Raw genomic sequence first — 16,158 nt, 5'->3', positions numbered from 1 at the left:
ACATAGAGAATCCTAAAAATGCCACCAGAAAACTACTAGAGCTAATCAATGAATTTGGTAAAGTTGCAGGATACAAAATTAATGCACAGAAATCTCTTGCATTCCTATACACTAATGATGAAAAATCTGAAAGAGAAATTAAGCAAACACTCCCATTTACCATTGCAACAAAAAGAATAAAATACCTAGAAATAAACCTACCTAAGGAGACAAAAGACCTGTGTGCAGAAAACTATAAGACACTGATGAAAGACATTAAAGATGATACAAACGGATGGAGACATATACCATGTTCTTGGATTGGAAAAATCAGTATTGTGAAAATGAGTATACTACCCAAAGCAATCTACAGATTCAATGCAATCCCTATCAAATTACCAGTGGCATTTTTTACGGAACTAGAACAAAAAATCTTAAAATTTGTATGGAGACACAAAAAACCCCGAATAGCCGAAGCAGTCTTGAGGGAAAAAAACGGAGCTGGAGGAATCAGACTCCATGACTTCAGACTATACTACAGTGCTACAATAATCAAGACAGTATGGTACTGGCACAAAAACAGAATCATAGATCCATGGAGCAAGATAGGAAGCCCAGAGATAAACCCACACACCTATGATCAACTAATCTATGACAAAGGAGGCAAGGATATGCAATGGAGAAAAGACAGTCTCTTCAATAAGTGGTGGTGGGAAAACTGGACAGCTACATGTAAAAGAATGAAATTAGAACACTCCCTAACACCATACACAAAAATAAACTCAAAATGGATTAGAGACCTAAATGTAAGACCAGAGATTATAAAACTCTTTGAGGAAAGCATAGGAAGAACACTCTTTGACATAAATTACAGCAAGATCTTTTTTGATCCACCTCCTGGAGTAATGGAAATAAAAACAAAAATAAACAAATGGGACCTAATGAAACTTAAAAGCTTTTGCACAGCAAAGGAAGCTATAAACAAGACGAAAAGATAACCCTCAGAATGGGAGAAAATATTTGCAAACGAATCAATGGGCAAAGTATTAATCTCCAAAATATATAAACAGCTCTTGCAGCTGAATATTAAAGAAAGAAACAACCCAATCCAAAAATGGGCAGAAGACCTAAATAGACATTTCTCCAAAGAAGACATACAGATGGCCGAAAAGCACGTGAAAAGCTGCTCAACGTCACTAATTATTAGAGAAATGCAAATCAAAACTACAATGATGTATCACCTCATACCAGTTAAAATGGGCATCATCAGAAAATGTACAAACAACAAATGCTGGAGAGGGTGTGGAGAAAAGGGAATCCTCTTGCACTGTTGGTGGGAATGTAAATTGATACAGCCACTATGGAGAACAGTATGGAGGTTCCTTAAAAAACTAAAAATAAAACTACCATATTATCCAGCAATCCCACTACTGGGTATATACCCAGAGAAGACCATAATTCAAAACGACACATGCACCCCAATTTTCATTGAAGCACTATTTACAATAGCCAGGTCATAGAAGCCACCTAAATGCCCATTGACAGATGAATGGATAAAGAAGATGTGGCACATATATACAATGGAATATTACTCAGCCATAAAAGGAACGAAATTGAGTCATTTGTTGAGACGTGGATGGATCTAGAGACTGTCATACAGAGTGAAGTAATTCAGAAGGAGGAAAACAAATATCGTATATTAGCACGTATATGTGGAACCTAGAAAAACAGTACAGATGAACCGGTTTGCAGGGCAGAAGTTGAGACACAGATGTAGAGAACAAACGTATGGACACCAAGGGGGGAAAGCCGCAGGGGTGTGGGGATGGTGGTGTGCTGAGTTGGGCGATTGGGATTGACATGTATACACTGATGTGTATAAAATTGATGACTAATAAGAACCTGCTGTATAAAAACATAAATAAAACTTAAAAATTAAAAAAAAAAGAAGTGTTCCTTCTTCCACAGATTTTTGGAGTAGCTTGATAGTAATAAGTATCAACTTTTCTTTAAATGTTTGGTAGAATTCACCTGTGAAGCCATCTGATCTTGGACTTTGTTAGATATTTTTTATTACCGATTAAATTTCATTAATTGGTCTGTTCATATTTTCTATTTCTTCTGTCATGATTCAGTTTTGGAGATTGTATGTTTCTAGGAATTTATCCATTTCTTCTAGGTTGTCCATTTTACTGGCGTCTAATTGTTCGTAGTAATCTCTTATGATCCTTTGTATTTTGGTGGTGTTGGTTGTAACTTTTCTTTCATTTCTGATTTTTTGTTTATTTGGGTCCTCTCTCTCTCTCTCTTCAAAGATGGCCCTGCTCACTCCCTTTGGTGAGGTTAACCCCAACCCTAGCCCTGCCCTGTTGTGCTTTGATGACGTTTCCACTTCCAGTGATGCACTTCCTGCTGAGTCATTTCTGGCTGATGCATCTCCACTTCCAGTTACACCACTTGCCACGCCCCCCCACACGTGACCGTGAATGAAAGAACCAGATAACAGGGAAACTTCAGGGTGAGAGAATATAAGCAGGAAAAGCTGACCATAGTGCACTGCCATGGCAACTTATCGCTGTGGTCCCTTCTGTGAGGTTATCATCTGCCTGCCTTGTGACGTTGAGCAACATCTGTCTGGAATATCTGACAGCATCATATGATGGCTGGACAACACTCCCATTACACTGCGCATGGATACCCTCTGGGACAACCAACAGGTGAACCAGCAGATGGCTGTCCTTGCTCTGATTCTTTATTATTTCTCTATTTCATTTATTTCTTCTCTGATCTTTATTATTTCTTTTCTGTCCCCTAACTTTCAGTCTGTGTGTGTCTTTTGATCTGAAGTGAGTCTCTTGTAGGCAGCATACATTTGGGTTTTGTTTTTGTATTCATTCATCTACTCTATGTCTTTTGATTGGAGCAGTTAGTCCATTTACATTTAATTATTGATATTTTGTTAATTTCTTTTTTAAAGTTTTTTGTTCCTTTCTTTTTCTTTTGCTCTCTTCCCGTGTGATTTGATGACTGTCTGTAGTGTTACGGTTGAATGCCTTTCGCTTTTTGTGTGTGTGTATCTATTATTATATATTTATATATATATATATGTGATATATATATGTGATTATTTTAAGTTGCTGATCTCTTAAGTTTGAATGCATTCTAATCAGCCTACATTTTCATTCCCCACCTACCATGGTTAATGTTTTTGATGTCATATTTTACATCATTTTGTTTTGTGTATCTCTTAACTACGTATTGTGATATAGATGATTTTACTACTTTTAGCTTACAGCCTTCCTACTAGCTTTATACATTGTTGACTTACTACCTTCACTGTATGTTTAGCTTTACTAGTGAGATCTTTCCTTTCATAATTTTCATATTTCTAGTTGTATCCTTTTCTTTTACACCTAGAAAAATTCCTTTAACATTTCTTTTAAAGCCCGTTTAATGGTGCTAAACTCTTTTAGCTTTTGCTTATCTGTAAAACTCTTTATCTCTCCTTCAAATCTAAATGATAACCTTGCTGGGTAGAGAATTTTGGGCTGTAAGTTTTTTCCTTTCATCGCTTTGAATATATTGTGTCTCTCCCTTCTGGCCTGCAAAGTTTCTTCTGAAAAGCCAGCTGATAATCTTATGGGAATTCCCATGTATGTAACTAGTTGCTTTTCTCTTGATTTTTAATATTCTCTCTTTATCTTTAATTTTTGCCATTTTAATTACAGTGTGTCTTGGTGTGGTCTTCTTTGGGTTGATTCTGTTTGAGACTACTCTCTGTGCTTCCTGGACCTGGATGTCTTATCTTTCCAAGGTTAGGGAAGTTTTCAGCTATTATTTCTTCAGATATTTTCTGTGCCCCTTTCTCTCTCTCTTCTCCTTCTGGGATCCCTATAATGCAAATGTTATTACACTTGATGTTATACCAGAGGTCTCTTAAACTATCCTTATTTTTTTTTTAATTCTTCTTTCTGTTCAGCTTTGTAATTTCCACTACTCTATCTTCTGGTTTATAGTTCCTCTGTACCATCTAATCTACTGTTGATTCCTTCTAGTGTATTGTTAATTTCAGTTATTGTATTCTTTAGCTGTGTTTGGTTCTTCTTTATATTCTCTAACTCTTCATTGAAATTCTTACTGTGTTCATACATTCTTCTCCCAAGTTCAGTGAGCATCTTTATGATTATTACCTTGAGCCCTCTGTTGGATAGATTGCTTATCTCCACTTCTTTTAGTTCTTTTTCTGAGGTTATGTCTTCTTCCTTCATTTGTAATATATTACTCTGTCTCCTCATTTTGCCAGTTCTCTGTGTTCATTTCTATGTGTTAGGTACATCAGTTACATTTTCCAATCTTGGGGAAGTTGCCTTATGTAGGAGATATCCTTTAGGGCCCAGCAACACACTCCCCTCTGGTCACCAGAGCTGTATGCTCTAGTGGTGCCCCCTTTGTGGACTGCATGTGTCCTTCTATTGTGGCAGGGCTGACTACTGTGGGCATGTTGGTAGGTGGAGCTGGCCCCTGGCCAGGCTGGCTGGGAGGCCATTCCTCATGCAGTTGTTGCAAGTCCACTGGAGGGCAGGGTAGGCTTCCCATGTGGTTTGCCACACAACCTGGGGGTTGCAAGGCTGCTGCTGGCCTGCTGGTGGGCAGTGCCGGGTCCCTATGTGGTTTGATGCTTGATTGAATGAATCTACGTGTGAATGTAATCAGTGTGGAGCTGGGAAGGACCTTAGGATGATCCCAAATCATCCTGACCATGCTGTTGAAGGCACTTCCCTTGTCTTGATGAGGTTATTTACCTCCACTTGTGGTTATACTCTCCACCAGGAAAAGGAGAAACTGTATGTGGAACTAAAGCACATCCTGGCCCGGCAGCCTGGGCCTGAGGCTGCAGAGCAGCTACAGATCTACCGCCACACGCTGCGGGAGAAGACCAAGCAGCTTAAAGTAAGTGGTAGCCTCTGCTCCTTCCTGGCTGAAGGACAGACACACTCTGGGGCATACCCATGGACAAGTCTACTGGCTCAGTACAAGGAGCCAGTCTCCCAAATGCTGTCCTCCTTTGATATCAGCTTTTTTAGTGTTCCAGTCCTGGGAGGCACAGGGCAAGCCTTAAAGCTACCCCTCCGCTCCTAAGCTAATAGACTCCCACAAAACAGGGAGATGAACAAGTGGAGAAAGAGCTGGGGAGAGGATGATGGCAATGGGATAGAAATTTGGGGGACAAGGTTTGTATAGATTATCTCAAGATGATTTAGAGGATTCGGATGGTGGGAAAGAACAGAGGGAATATTTTAACACCACTGCCCACTGAAGCAGATCATTGTGTCAAAGCAGGTTTTTACTATTCATTCCACCTGAAATACATGTACACAAAACACAGGCTACTCCCCAGTCCCCAGGAACCTTGCTTCATGACCATCTATGAAATAAGAAGCCATGAAAGGGAAGTAAAATCATTTTAGGATTCTGTTAGTGTAAGTTCCCTTCTAAGTGACATAAGAACATTAGCTGGGGAGATGGAATGTTTTAGTATTATATGTGCCTTTTTAAAGTTTTCTCAAAAACTGTGTGTTCCCACTATATCCTCAGCTTTACCTCCTAAAAAGTACTTAGATATTCTTGGCATGTTAGGGAAGCCTTATACACACACATGCACAGAATGTAGCGCATGGCAGCTGAATTCTGGCACTTTCCTGTGCAGTGATGGTAATAATCATTGCCTTTCTGCCTGGGGTAAAGTAGATGCCACGCTACTAATACAGTACTAAACCTTTCACAAATACAATGTTGTGAAATCACATCCTTTTACTTAAAGAGAGCAGATGAAACAGAAACGTAATGAGAGCATTAATTTTCAACTTATCACTGTTAAGCATTCATTTTACATGAGTATCCTGAGACATAATTTGAGTTTTGTAGGAGGCATAATCTTTTGATTATTTTCATCCTTTTAAACAATTGAATATATCAAATAAAATAAAAACTTATTTTCTCAGGGTTGGGTGTAAATTAGAAAAGCACATGTCTTTACACTACTCTCAGATAGGCATACTTAGCGCTGGGTTGTATTCACTGGTTCATAGCAGACTTTTGTTACTTTAAGCCTTTATCTGAGGGTATCCAGATTTTTGCTCTGAATGACATGTGACCCCTGGTGGAAGATTCAGGGGTGGATAATACCAAGCCTGTCCACCAGTTTGTCCTCATTATTTGGGCTCTTTTAGGAAATTCCACATTCATTGTTTGGAAATAAGGTCTTTGTTCCTAAGAGTTTAACTTTTTTTTTTTTAACATCTTTATTGGAGTAAAATTGCTTTACAAGGGTGTGTTAATTTCTGCTGTATAACAAAGTGAATCAGCTATACATATACATATATCCCCATGTCTCCTCCCTCTTGTGTCTCCCTCCCACCCTCCCTATCCCACCCCTCTAGGTGGTCACAAAGCACCGAGCTGATCTCCCTGTGCTATGCAGTTGCTTCCCGCTAGCTATCTATTTTATGTTTGGTAGTGTATATATGTCAATGCTACTCTCTCGCTTCATCCCAACTTAACCTTCCCCCTCCCGTGCCCTCAAGTCCATTCTCTACGTCTGCGTCTTTATTCCTATCCTGACCCTAGGTTCATCAGAACCTTTTTTTTTTTTAAGATTCCATATATATGTGTTAGCATACGGTATTTGTTTTTCTCTTTCTGACTTACTTCACTCTGTATGACAGACTCTAGGTCCATCCACCTCACTGCAAATAACCCAGTTTTGTTTCTTTTTATGGCTGAAGACAGTTTTTCTTCCAATGTGAAAAGCATATTCTTTAGCTCGTGATAACATCGTCAGAATCCTTTTCACAGCAGTTAAGAGGAAATAGTTCAGAAGCAGACGAACACTCGAAAGATAAACATCTGCCTTTTATGCAAATTTTTAAAAAATGCAGAACTAGACGAAAACCAAATCAAATCTATTGCATGCCCCTTAGGACAGTAGCCTCCCTTTTTTCCCCTTGGTTTTTGTTGGGGGTACCCCTCGTTTTAGTGTGCTCTACACGTCCGTTTAGGTGAGTAAATTCCCTCTTTCCCTGTCCAGCCTGAAACCAGTAGCATCTGCTGAACACAACAGTGCAAGAGGCAGGTAATTAGGTTTCCTATTAGAGCCCCTCGCATGCAGTACACTCTCCCTGCAGATATCATAGCCCCCTGCTTCTTAGAGGTAAGTCCCAGTGCTGGAATAAAGAGAGAACCTGTGAATAGTCCCAAAGGGCACAGTAAAGAGGTGATTGACATTCAGCAGAACAACCACCTTGGAAAACATATAAATTGAATACCTACTGAGTGGTGGTGGGGGCAGGATGATTCTGAGTAATTTTTACAGTAATCCTCAGATGAATCACGCTCTCTTGCAATGACTTTTCTGAATGCTTTATTTAAAAAAGGCTTTAAAAGCAATTTTATGCTGTACGTCTGGGAGTTTTTCTGTTTCGACTCACAGTATTCTTGAACCACATTACACCATTCATACGTGAGCCTGTTTACATGTGCCTGATAGTTCTCCTTTAAAGCAGGGGAATGAGGTTCCATTGTTTGCCACTGGATTATGAGTCTTCAGACCTCCGTCAGATTTTTACCCAGATACAGACCTTGAACTGGTAGAAGTGTGCGGATTAACTGTTAAACCTGGGCATGGTTTTGTATCTCTAGCCTCACTGAGGTAAGTGGCCGCAGATTAAAAAGATTTTTCAGAGAAGGATATTGTCGCACCGCGCATCTTCCGTTAATGCTGCTTTATTTGTCACGCTAGGTTTTGTCTTCAGAACTGAATATGTATGAATCACAGAGCCAAGAATATAAGTATGAGATCGAGAAGCTTAGCAATGAACTGCTGAACTTAAAGAAGAAATACCTTGCTCAGAAACGTAAAGAATACATTCAGAAGTAAGAATTAGTCAAATGTTCTAGTTCTGTTGTGCCTGTTAACTGCTGATAAGAAAATAATTGAAGACAGTCACAGAGTCACAGACTTCACTGGGGTAAACTAAGTCAGGGGTGAGCAAATTACTTTCTACAGGTCCCTCAGTGGGCTGGTGTTAGAGCAAGACGGGCGTCTCCTTTGATACTGAGACCCCTCCTTAGGACCCTAACAGGGATTCATTAATATCAGCTCACTGGTGGACCTTGTGTGGAGCAGAGGAAACCTAGTGTGATTTTTTCCCCCACACAGTTCTCACGGTTTGGAGATAATCATTCCATAACTATGTCTGCAGAGGAGGTTCACGATTAGCCTTGTATGGGCTGAAGCATATTCACACTTAAAACCACTGTAATTGTGAGCAGTTCACGAGTAATTTTCACCTGTGTTTTAGATAAACTGTCTCTGAACCATTTCTGTGTCTAGTACCTGACTTCAGTATCTGCTGTAGGGTATCAGCATGAGCATTCTTCTAGGAGATGATAATGCAGATATCAGGTGAATATTTTGGGTTTCAGGATGCCTACATGTTGAAGAGTAAATGTTCTCTTCACTTTGTTATTGTTTGCCTAATCCTGGGGTGAGTGAGTGGGCCCAGATGAATCAGCAGGTTTGAACCTTGGCTGTGTGCATTGCCCAAATCATCTTGTTCATTCTGTAGAGGCTCACATTGTGAGTTGAAAGTCAGGCTTGGTATTTCATCCACATGGGCGTTTCAAGGACATGGTGAAACAGGGTTTGAACGCATGCATCAATAATCCATTAGTGGCAAACAGCTACTTAAAGTAGCTGGATGCGAATTCATTTGCCAGTAAAAATCTATCCTTTTTTGTGTATCAGAATATTCCCCCATTCCACATTTAGATGCCAGTTCCTTGGTAGACTAAAATATTGCTAAAAACTATAGCTAATTTAGATGGGTCTGGCTTAATGTGTGGGTCTAGCAACTATCTGATGCAGAATCACTGGTGAGATTTATTAAACATGCAGGTTCCTAGGCCCCATTTCCAGATATTTGGATTCAGCAGGTTCTGGGTGGGCCTCAAAAATCTGCAGTTTAATTGCTCTCTAGGTGAATTCCATGCACACTGATGTTTGAGAACCACCGATGTTAATGATGTGAATTGAATGAATGTTGGAGTAGAAACACTAGTTTTCTTTTAGGGCACCAAAGTTGTGCTTATCAAATGTCATGTCTAGTTTCCACGTGAGGCAGTTGTCTAGCTCTGTGGCCTTCAGACTTTCTGAGTGTGCACTCTTATCAGTAAAACAATTTTGAACTTGCAGCCCCCCTGATATATACGCATATAGTTTTTAAAATTAAAAAAATACTATTTTGGAATAGTTTTTTACCTCCAATATATTTTAATTTATAAAGTACACACAAATACTATTGTCACTTTGTGAGTAATTATTAGTAAAGAAAGATTTTTAATTTTCAAAGATAAAATATTGAATCTCTAATATCTTCTTGCCACTTGACAACAGGTCATCCCACTCATCTTGTAGAGTTCACACACTCCATTTTGGAGACCAGTGGTCCAGTTGAAACAGTTATAAACAGCTGGCTTGGCTAAACAGTTAATTGCCTTCCTAGAGCTAATTAACTCACCTGCCTTGGCCCTGGGATTTGGCCTAGTTTCCATTGACCTTATTGATCCCCCGGCCAGGCACACACAGTTTTTTGGACACAGGGAGCATGCTGACAGAGGGACACCCCTCTGATAGCTCATTCCCTCCCAATGGCCCATCCACTAGAATTGCACTGCCCCCGGGCAGTATGCCACTTGTGGCTATTTAAATTAAAGTGAATTGCAATTCAATCAAATTAGAAATTTAGTTCCTTAATTGCACTAGTCACATTTCACCTACTTAGTAGCCATGTGTGGCTAGTGGATGCCGCATTGGGCAGCTCAGAAACAGAGCTTTTCCACCATCACGGAAAGTTCTGTCAGATAGCACTGCTCTAGACTCTGCCTTTGCCTTGAATCCTCATTCCTTGTGGCCAGTCTGACCTGGCTAGGGCATCATTTGGTCGTTCCATTTAGTTGGGATCCATAAACTGGAGGGAGACAGAGAGTTATGAGTTCATGGGAGAACAGGGAAAAGAAAAAAAAAAGATTAAGGAGCTGAAGGAAAATATGCCCAGGCAAGAACAAAAGTGCGGAGATGGTTTAGACGGGAAGGAAGAAGGCTGAAGGGAGTCATTAAGATGGTCTATAAATGCATTAAAAAGATCATATAAAGGAGACATTATTCCCATTAGTCAACTTAGATCAGGCCAGAAGCATTAAGCTTAAGTTCCTTCAGAGAGGAAATTTTAGGTTATTTAAGGCGAGAGAGGGCAGGGGGAGGGGGGCACTGCCTGCAGCTAGCAACAGTCAGGAGGTAGACAAATTGTCAGAGTACTTGAAGGAATCTTCTTTGGTGGGCCCACTCAAGGCTAAAGCTTTTGTCCTGTTTATGGAGGACGGCTTTTATAATAATGAAATCAATTCTGCTAAGGGACAGCTGGATTGATTAACAAATTCTCTGCAGGTTCTTTTCAAATGGAATAATTTAGAATAATCTCTGTGGCTATTCTCCTCACACATACTCTTTATAAAATAGCAACTCATATCATTTTTACCTTTTTGCCTTTTTTTTTTCACTTTTCTCAAACCCTGTTTTTATCATGCTCCAGTCCTGACCTGCACCCCTACCCACCTGCCCTGTCTAGAGTCTGCAGTACAATTCAGATTCTTTTGCAAAAGGTAGAATTCTCTTCCCTGAAGTAAATCACTTTTATTAGCCAAATCTAATTGGTTTTAGTCTTAGTAGTTTGCTCAGTTTTTATTTTTAAAAAGGGACTCCAAAGATGTTTTCCATAAGACCCTAATTATTCAATAGGTAATTTTTATAAATTTAAGATACCTCTGCAGGAAACCTGAATGTGTGTGTGTGTGTGTGTGTGTGTGCGTGTGTGTGTGTGTGTGTATGTGTGGGTATTTAAAGAAGATCTGCATAGAAGATACATTGTAGATTTTAGATTAGAACTTCCTTTATCTATTGCCAAATGTACCATCTTATTTATCTTTCCCAGCTTTTCTCGTATCTTAAACTATTTCTAATAATAACTGCTGCTCATCTAAAGTTATAGGAAAATTTGTATTTTATAAATGTCCAAGTTTGATGAAGATACCTTGTGTGTGTGATAAATATTTATGTTTCCACTGAAACTTTGGATTATAAAAGTTGATAAATGATGAATTAGTCATTATAATTGAGCCAAGAGAAAGATTCTTCTGACTGATCTTTGGAACTAAACAAATGCTTTATAAAATAGGAAGATGATTACAAGTCAGGAGCCTCCAGTCCACAGGGTCTGAGCTATTATGAGGCCTTCTGTCCGTATTTAGATCAACATTAGGAAAGCACATTTAATTGTGTCTTTCCCTAATTCTATGTGTTATCAGTAACACCTAATTAGATTTAAACCACCACCTTGTCTCAAACTGGAAGCTTTGATCAAAGCAGTTTTCAGTGGCTAATTCACCCTAAGAACTGTCAAACATAGAAGAGGAAAAAGATGGTAAGAAGTTAACTTTCACCTCCTCTCTTATAGGAACAAGGACAGAATAGGTACGGAGAATGCCTTCTCAGTGGCCAAACTAACTGGCCCTCGTTTTGCGGGGGGTGGATTTCCCCTCAGCAAGTCATCCAAGATGAAGTCCTAACTCCGAGCTGCTGGCTGGGTCCAGTTGAACAGCTCATGAAATTCACTCTGGAACATTTTGGAGGAATCTCTTTGAAATCCCTTGGATCACAGACATTTAGGGAAATCAGTCCTCAGATTCCAGGATGGAAAGAAACGCAGAACTATTATAGTCATGTACATATAAGAGTGATGACGTTCTACATAGTCCACATGGATATTAACAGAGTGTAATTATATCTGTTCAATTAGGCCAACCCATTCCATGAAGCAGATCTTTTGTTACTACCACACTGATTTATTTTGAAATGCACCACATCTAGATACTCTGTATGGATGAAAGTTTGGATCCTAATGTCTATTATAGACATCAGTGCATAGGTTTTATATTTTTAAAAAAATTTTTTGAAATGCAATGCATTCGTATTAATAAGAATCTATTATAATTATTCATCATTAACAAGTCATTGATGAGATGAGAAAGAAGGACACACTCTCGAGTATTTAAAAAGTGTTCTGAGAGTGATTTCTATGTGGAAGTTCTTTTCAGGCCTGGGGTATGACAATCTATTCCAAAGAGACATACTAATAAATGCTTCATCATAAAAAATAAAAAGAACCTTTGTAGAGATTTTGATCTTTGCTTTGGTAGAGTACGTAATTAAAGTTTAAAGCTACTGTGAGAAATGTTTAACCCAAGGATGTGATTCAGAGGAACCAAGACTGTAAAATGAGGGGTTTCGGCTGGTATCCATTGAAGGTCTATCCTTTCTAGACCTCACACTTGGAGAACAGAGTTACATGGGACAGAGATCTGTTTGCCTTCCAGGCTGCAGGCCAGCATTTGAGCCGCTGAATCCATTGTATTTTCTTTGTATTGAAGCCACAGTTATGTGGGCATCAGTTCAAAGTTCCCTTGTTTAAAGTGTCCAGTCAGTAATATTATGTGGGACACTCTGGCCATCTCTCTCCCAATAACTTGACCTCTGTAATTTTTTAAAAATAATTGAGGAGTAAGTAGCTTATGGATAAGTAAGGCCAGTATAAGTAGATCATTCCATTTGTGCTGCAGAACTGAGGTTCCCATTGAGAGGAGCAGGAGACTTAATGGCCCCAACATGTTTGTTTAGATTATCCAGAGAGGTGGGAGTTTAGAGGGATCTAAAATCATATTCCGCTGTCCCTCTCAGTTCACCGCCAAAAGCAGACCCAATGCAATGATGGCCATGAAAGCGATTGATTCTGAAATGATCCCAGGAAACATCCTAAGAGTTGGGAAAGTAGGACAGGGAAGGGAAGGAGACCAACCTAAGGCTCAATGTCAAGTTCCATGGCGGGAGACTTTGGCTGGACCTTTCAGGGAGCTCTGGAGACAATGTAATCACATCTCAGAGTGTCCCCATCAGGGTGAGGGAACTGGGATATTTATATCCCCCATGCTTCCAGTCACTGGCCAAGGACTGCTCTGGAAGGGTCTTTCTGGTCTTCCCTGTAGGCAAACCAGCTCTCAAAGAGACAGCGGTTGCTGACTGTTGGAAGCAGAAGTGGTTAAGGGCTGGGGGAACTGAGTCAGGCAGTGTCATCCTCTGTTGCTTCTTTCACATGATCACAGTCGAGAGCTGCAGATGGAAATCAACCTCCAGTGTAGCTGGTGACCCTGTGGTGAGGTGTGATCATCAGCAATTTGGGTACCATGCGGGAGCATGAGAATGGTTATATACACAAGAGAATTTGCTTAGAAAACCTTAAACCTGAAGAATCACGATGAGGCCATTTCCAGTTTTGAAAATCACTGATGCTGTATTCCCTCAGAGCCAACCACATTCTGTTTAGACAGAAGACTTTTACAGGTAAGGTGAGGCAAGACAGTTATGACATGTGCAGCACTGGAGGGTTTCCCATCCATTCAGGAACATTTTGAAGTATAGTCATAGCCAACTTCCTTCTGAGCCCTTGGGTGGCTTTGTAAGAGGTTCACTTCTCTAGAGAAATGGGGTCTGTGATTCTTGATCTATTGCAGTATGGCAAAGACTCTGGAGACAGATGCCAGGTTCAAATCCTGGCTCGTCATAACAATTGAGTTGTTTTGAGGATTAAATGAGTTAATGTATGTAAGCTTAGAACAATGTCAGGCCCATAGTAATTGTTCAATAAATACCTGCTATTACTATTACATGAGATACCTTATGTTTTGAAATTTGAGAATCAAAGTTGTTACATAATACTTTATTATATCAACTATAAAGATGATTCTTATCCTCGTTTAGCGGGTGAGTGACATTAAAATGTCTGGATGAAGCTAGATTTGCTAATGCAATTTATAGTTTAGTATCTTGCAGAAATGCCATATTGGGGACCTCATGAAAACTTCCGTATATTTTTCTTATAACTGTGATCTGGGGACAGATCCTTCACTTTCAGGAGTTGGAGCTTCCAGAGGGAAAGACCCTGGTGGCCTCTAGCTACCATTTTCTTCTTGTTTCTCTCCATGTAATGGAGAAGGGTGGTCAGCCTCTGCTGATGACCTCTGATCTTGGTCCCATGAGCTGAGATCGCACAGGCTCTGGGAGCTGACGCAGCAGCTCTATCAGCTCAATACACTTATGTTCAAATGGAGGAAGAGTAGATTAAGGCTTAGAAAAGGTGGAAGATACTGCTGCTGCCTCTCATTTACTGCACATCCTGACAGCCCAGGGTATTAAAAGCAATAACTATTTAGGTGCAGGTGTTGCCACTGTAGCCACAGTACAAAATGAGCTATTAAAAACACTGAGATTTGCAGATCATTAAAGATAACTGTGAACTCATGGTGGGTTTAAGGTGCTTTTAAAATCACATATTTGAGCTGCATTGTAAAGCAACATTAGGAGATTATACAGTAGCATCATTTTATCCCAGGGTTTTGAGCGTTTCAGAAAGGAGTCCTGTTGCTAAACCAGCCATTGACTCTCAACTGGGCTGATGGGGAGCTGGTATGGTTTTTCTGTTGATAGAGAGACACATGATAAAGGGGACTCCCTGTCATTATTTGCTGATCATAGCTTCTCAGCGACTGCTCTTAGGCCAGGTTTTTATTGTGCTTACCTCTGAAGAAGTTGCTCAGAGCAAAGGTTTGTTGCTGTGATAAGCCGTAGGGATGGAGGTTGTCATGCTAGGAGGAGATGGCAGCAACTCTCCTTGTCATGGGCTGTAATTTTGCTATAAAAATTTATCCAGGGTTGATAATTATTAGTTGATTTCCCAGCTTGCTCAACCAGATTCTGAAGTTTGACCTAGGCCAAGATACCCATCAGAAAATACTATATCATGACTTTAGAGCAGAATGGCATTTCAGAGCCCGGACAATTTGAGGAAAGATATTCTCTGTCTTAAACATAATCAGTTGTATGGAGACCTAGTTGTAATAGAAGCAAAGGGAGGGCATTTTAAAATAGTAAAATAGTTAAAAAATATATCTCACGAGCTTCCCTGGTGGCGCAGTGGTTGAGAGTCCGCCTGCCGATGCAGGGGACACGGGTTCGTGCCCCGGTCCGGGAAGATCCCACATGCCGCGGAGCGGCTGGGCCCGTGAGCCATGGCCACTGAGCCTGTGCGTCCGGAGCCTGTGCTCCGCAACGGGAGAGGCCACAACAGTGAGAGGCCCGCGTACCAAAAAAAAAATATCTATCTATCTATCTATCTATCTCACTATTTTCTTTGTAGTAGATAGGAAGTATTTTTATGGCATTATCCATTTTTAACTTCTAATTCAATGCTGTTTTAGTATACCATTTCTCATATCTATTATTTAAAAGTTCCATTAGGGTTTTGAGATCCATTAGAATTTTATAACAGTATGAAATGTGATGTCAACAGGGTACGATTTTTCTTTTTTATAATTAAAAATAGATTTTTTCCCTATTTTAAAGTACCTGATTGAACTACAGATAGAAAATTAGAAAATACCAATAAGCAAAAAGAAAGAGGACATCAATAATCCCACCATCTATTGGTAACTATTGTTTTCCTGGGCTAATGCATGTCTCATCCGCTGTACCAATTGTTCATGCCCACCATCTGTTCTGACTGGTTGGTGCTTGTAATTCCCAATTGTTAAATATTTTGTATATCACCTTTGAAATACTACTGTTTTATAATTTTGAGTGTATCTTTCTGGACATTTAAAATAAGTATATATAGATATATTTTGTTTTTAAAAAATCAAAGATGTAATTGAGATATAATTCACATATAATGAAAGCATGGATTTTAAGTGTACAGTTTGGTAAGTTTTGACAAATGCATATGCCCAAGTAACCACTACCACAATCACTACCACAACTGTAACCCCTGCCCTCCACCACCGCCAAGAATGCCATTATGCCCCTTGGCAGTCAATATTCACAGCCCCCATCCAGCCTAAGCAACAATGGATCTGTCTTTCATCGTATATTAGTTATGTCTTTCTTAGATTTCATATAAATGGAATCATACAGTAGGCACTCTTTTGCACCTGGCTTTTTTTCATGTAGTTTAATGT

At 39.7% G+C, this 16,158-nt stretch overlaps 1 protein-coding gene across 1 annotated transcript in view; it reads left to right on the top strand.

The window, feature by feature from the left end:
- Positions 1-15,272, top strand: part of CFAP58 (cilia and flagella associated protein 58) — a 117,010-nt gene extending 101,738 nt beyond the window's left edge. Inside the window, exons 16-18 of the mRNA XM_073793987.1 lie at positions 4,810-4,929; positions 7,778-7,911; positions 11,550-15,272. Of these exons, the coding sequence (XP_073650088.1) occupies positions 4,810-4,929; positions 7,778-7,911; positions 11,550-11,661 (366 nt within the window). The 3' untranslated portion in view covers positions 11,662-15,272. The remainder of the gene's footprint in view (positions 1-4,809; positions 4,930-7,777; positions 7,912-11,549) is intronic.
- The last annotated feature ends 886 nt before the right edge of the window (positions 15,273-16,158 follow it).

Source organism: Tursiops truncatus, chromosome 16 (genome assembly GCF_011762595.2).
Source record: "Tursiops truncatus isolate mTurTru1 chromosome 16, mTurTru1.mat.Y, whole genome shotgun sequence".
In the NCBI taxonomy this organism is placed as follows: domain Eukaryota; kingdom Metazoa; phylum Chordata; class Mammalia; order Artiodactyla; family Delphinidae; genus Tursiops; species Tursiops truncatus.
The sequence above is the reverse complement of the archived record's forward strand: the minus strand, read 5'-3'. Positions and strand labels throughout refer to the sequence as shown.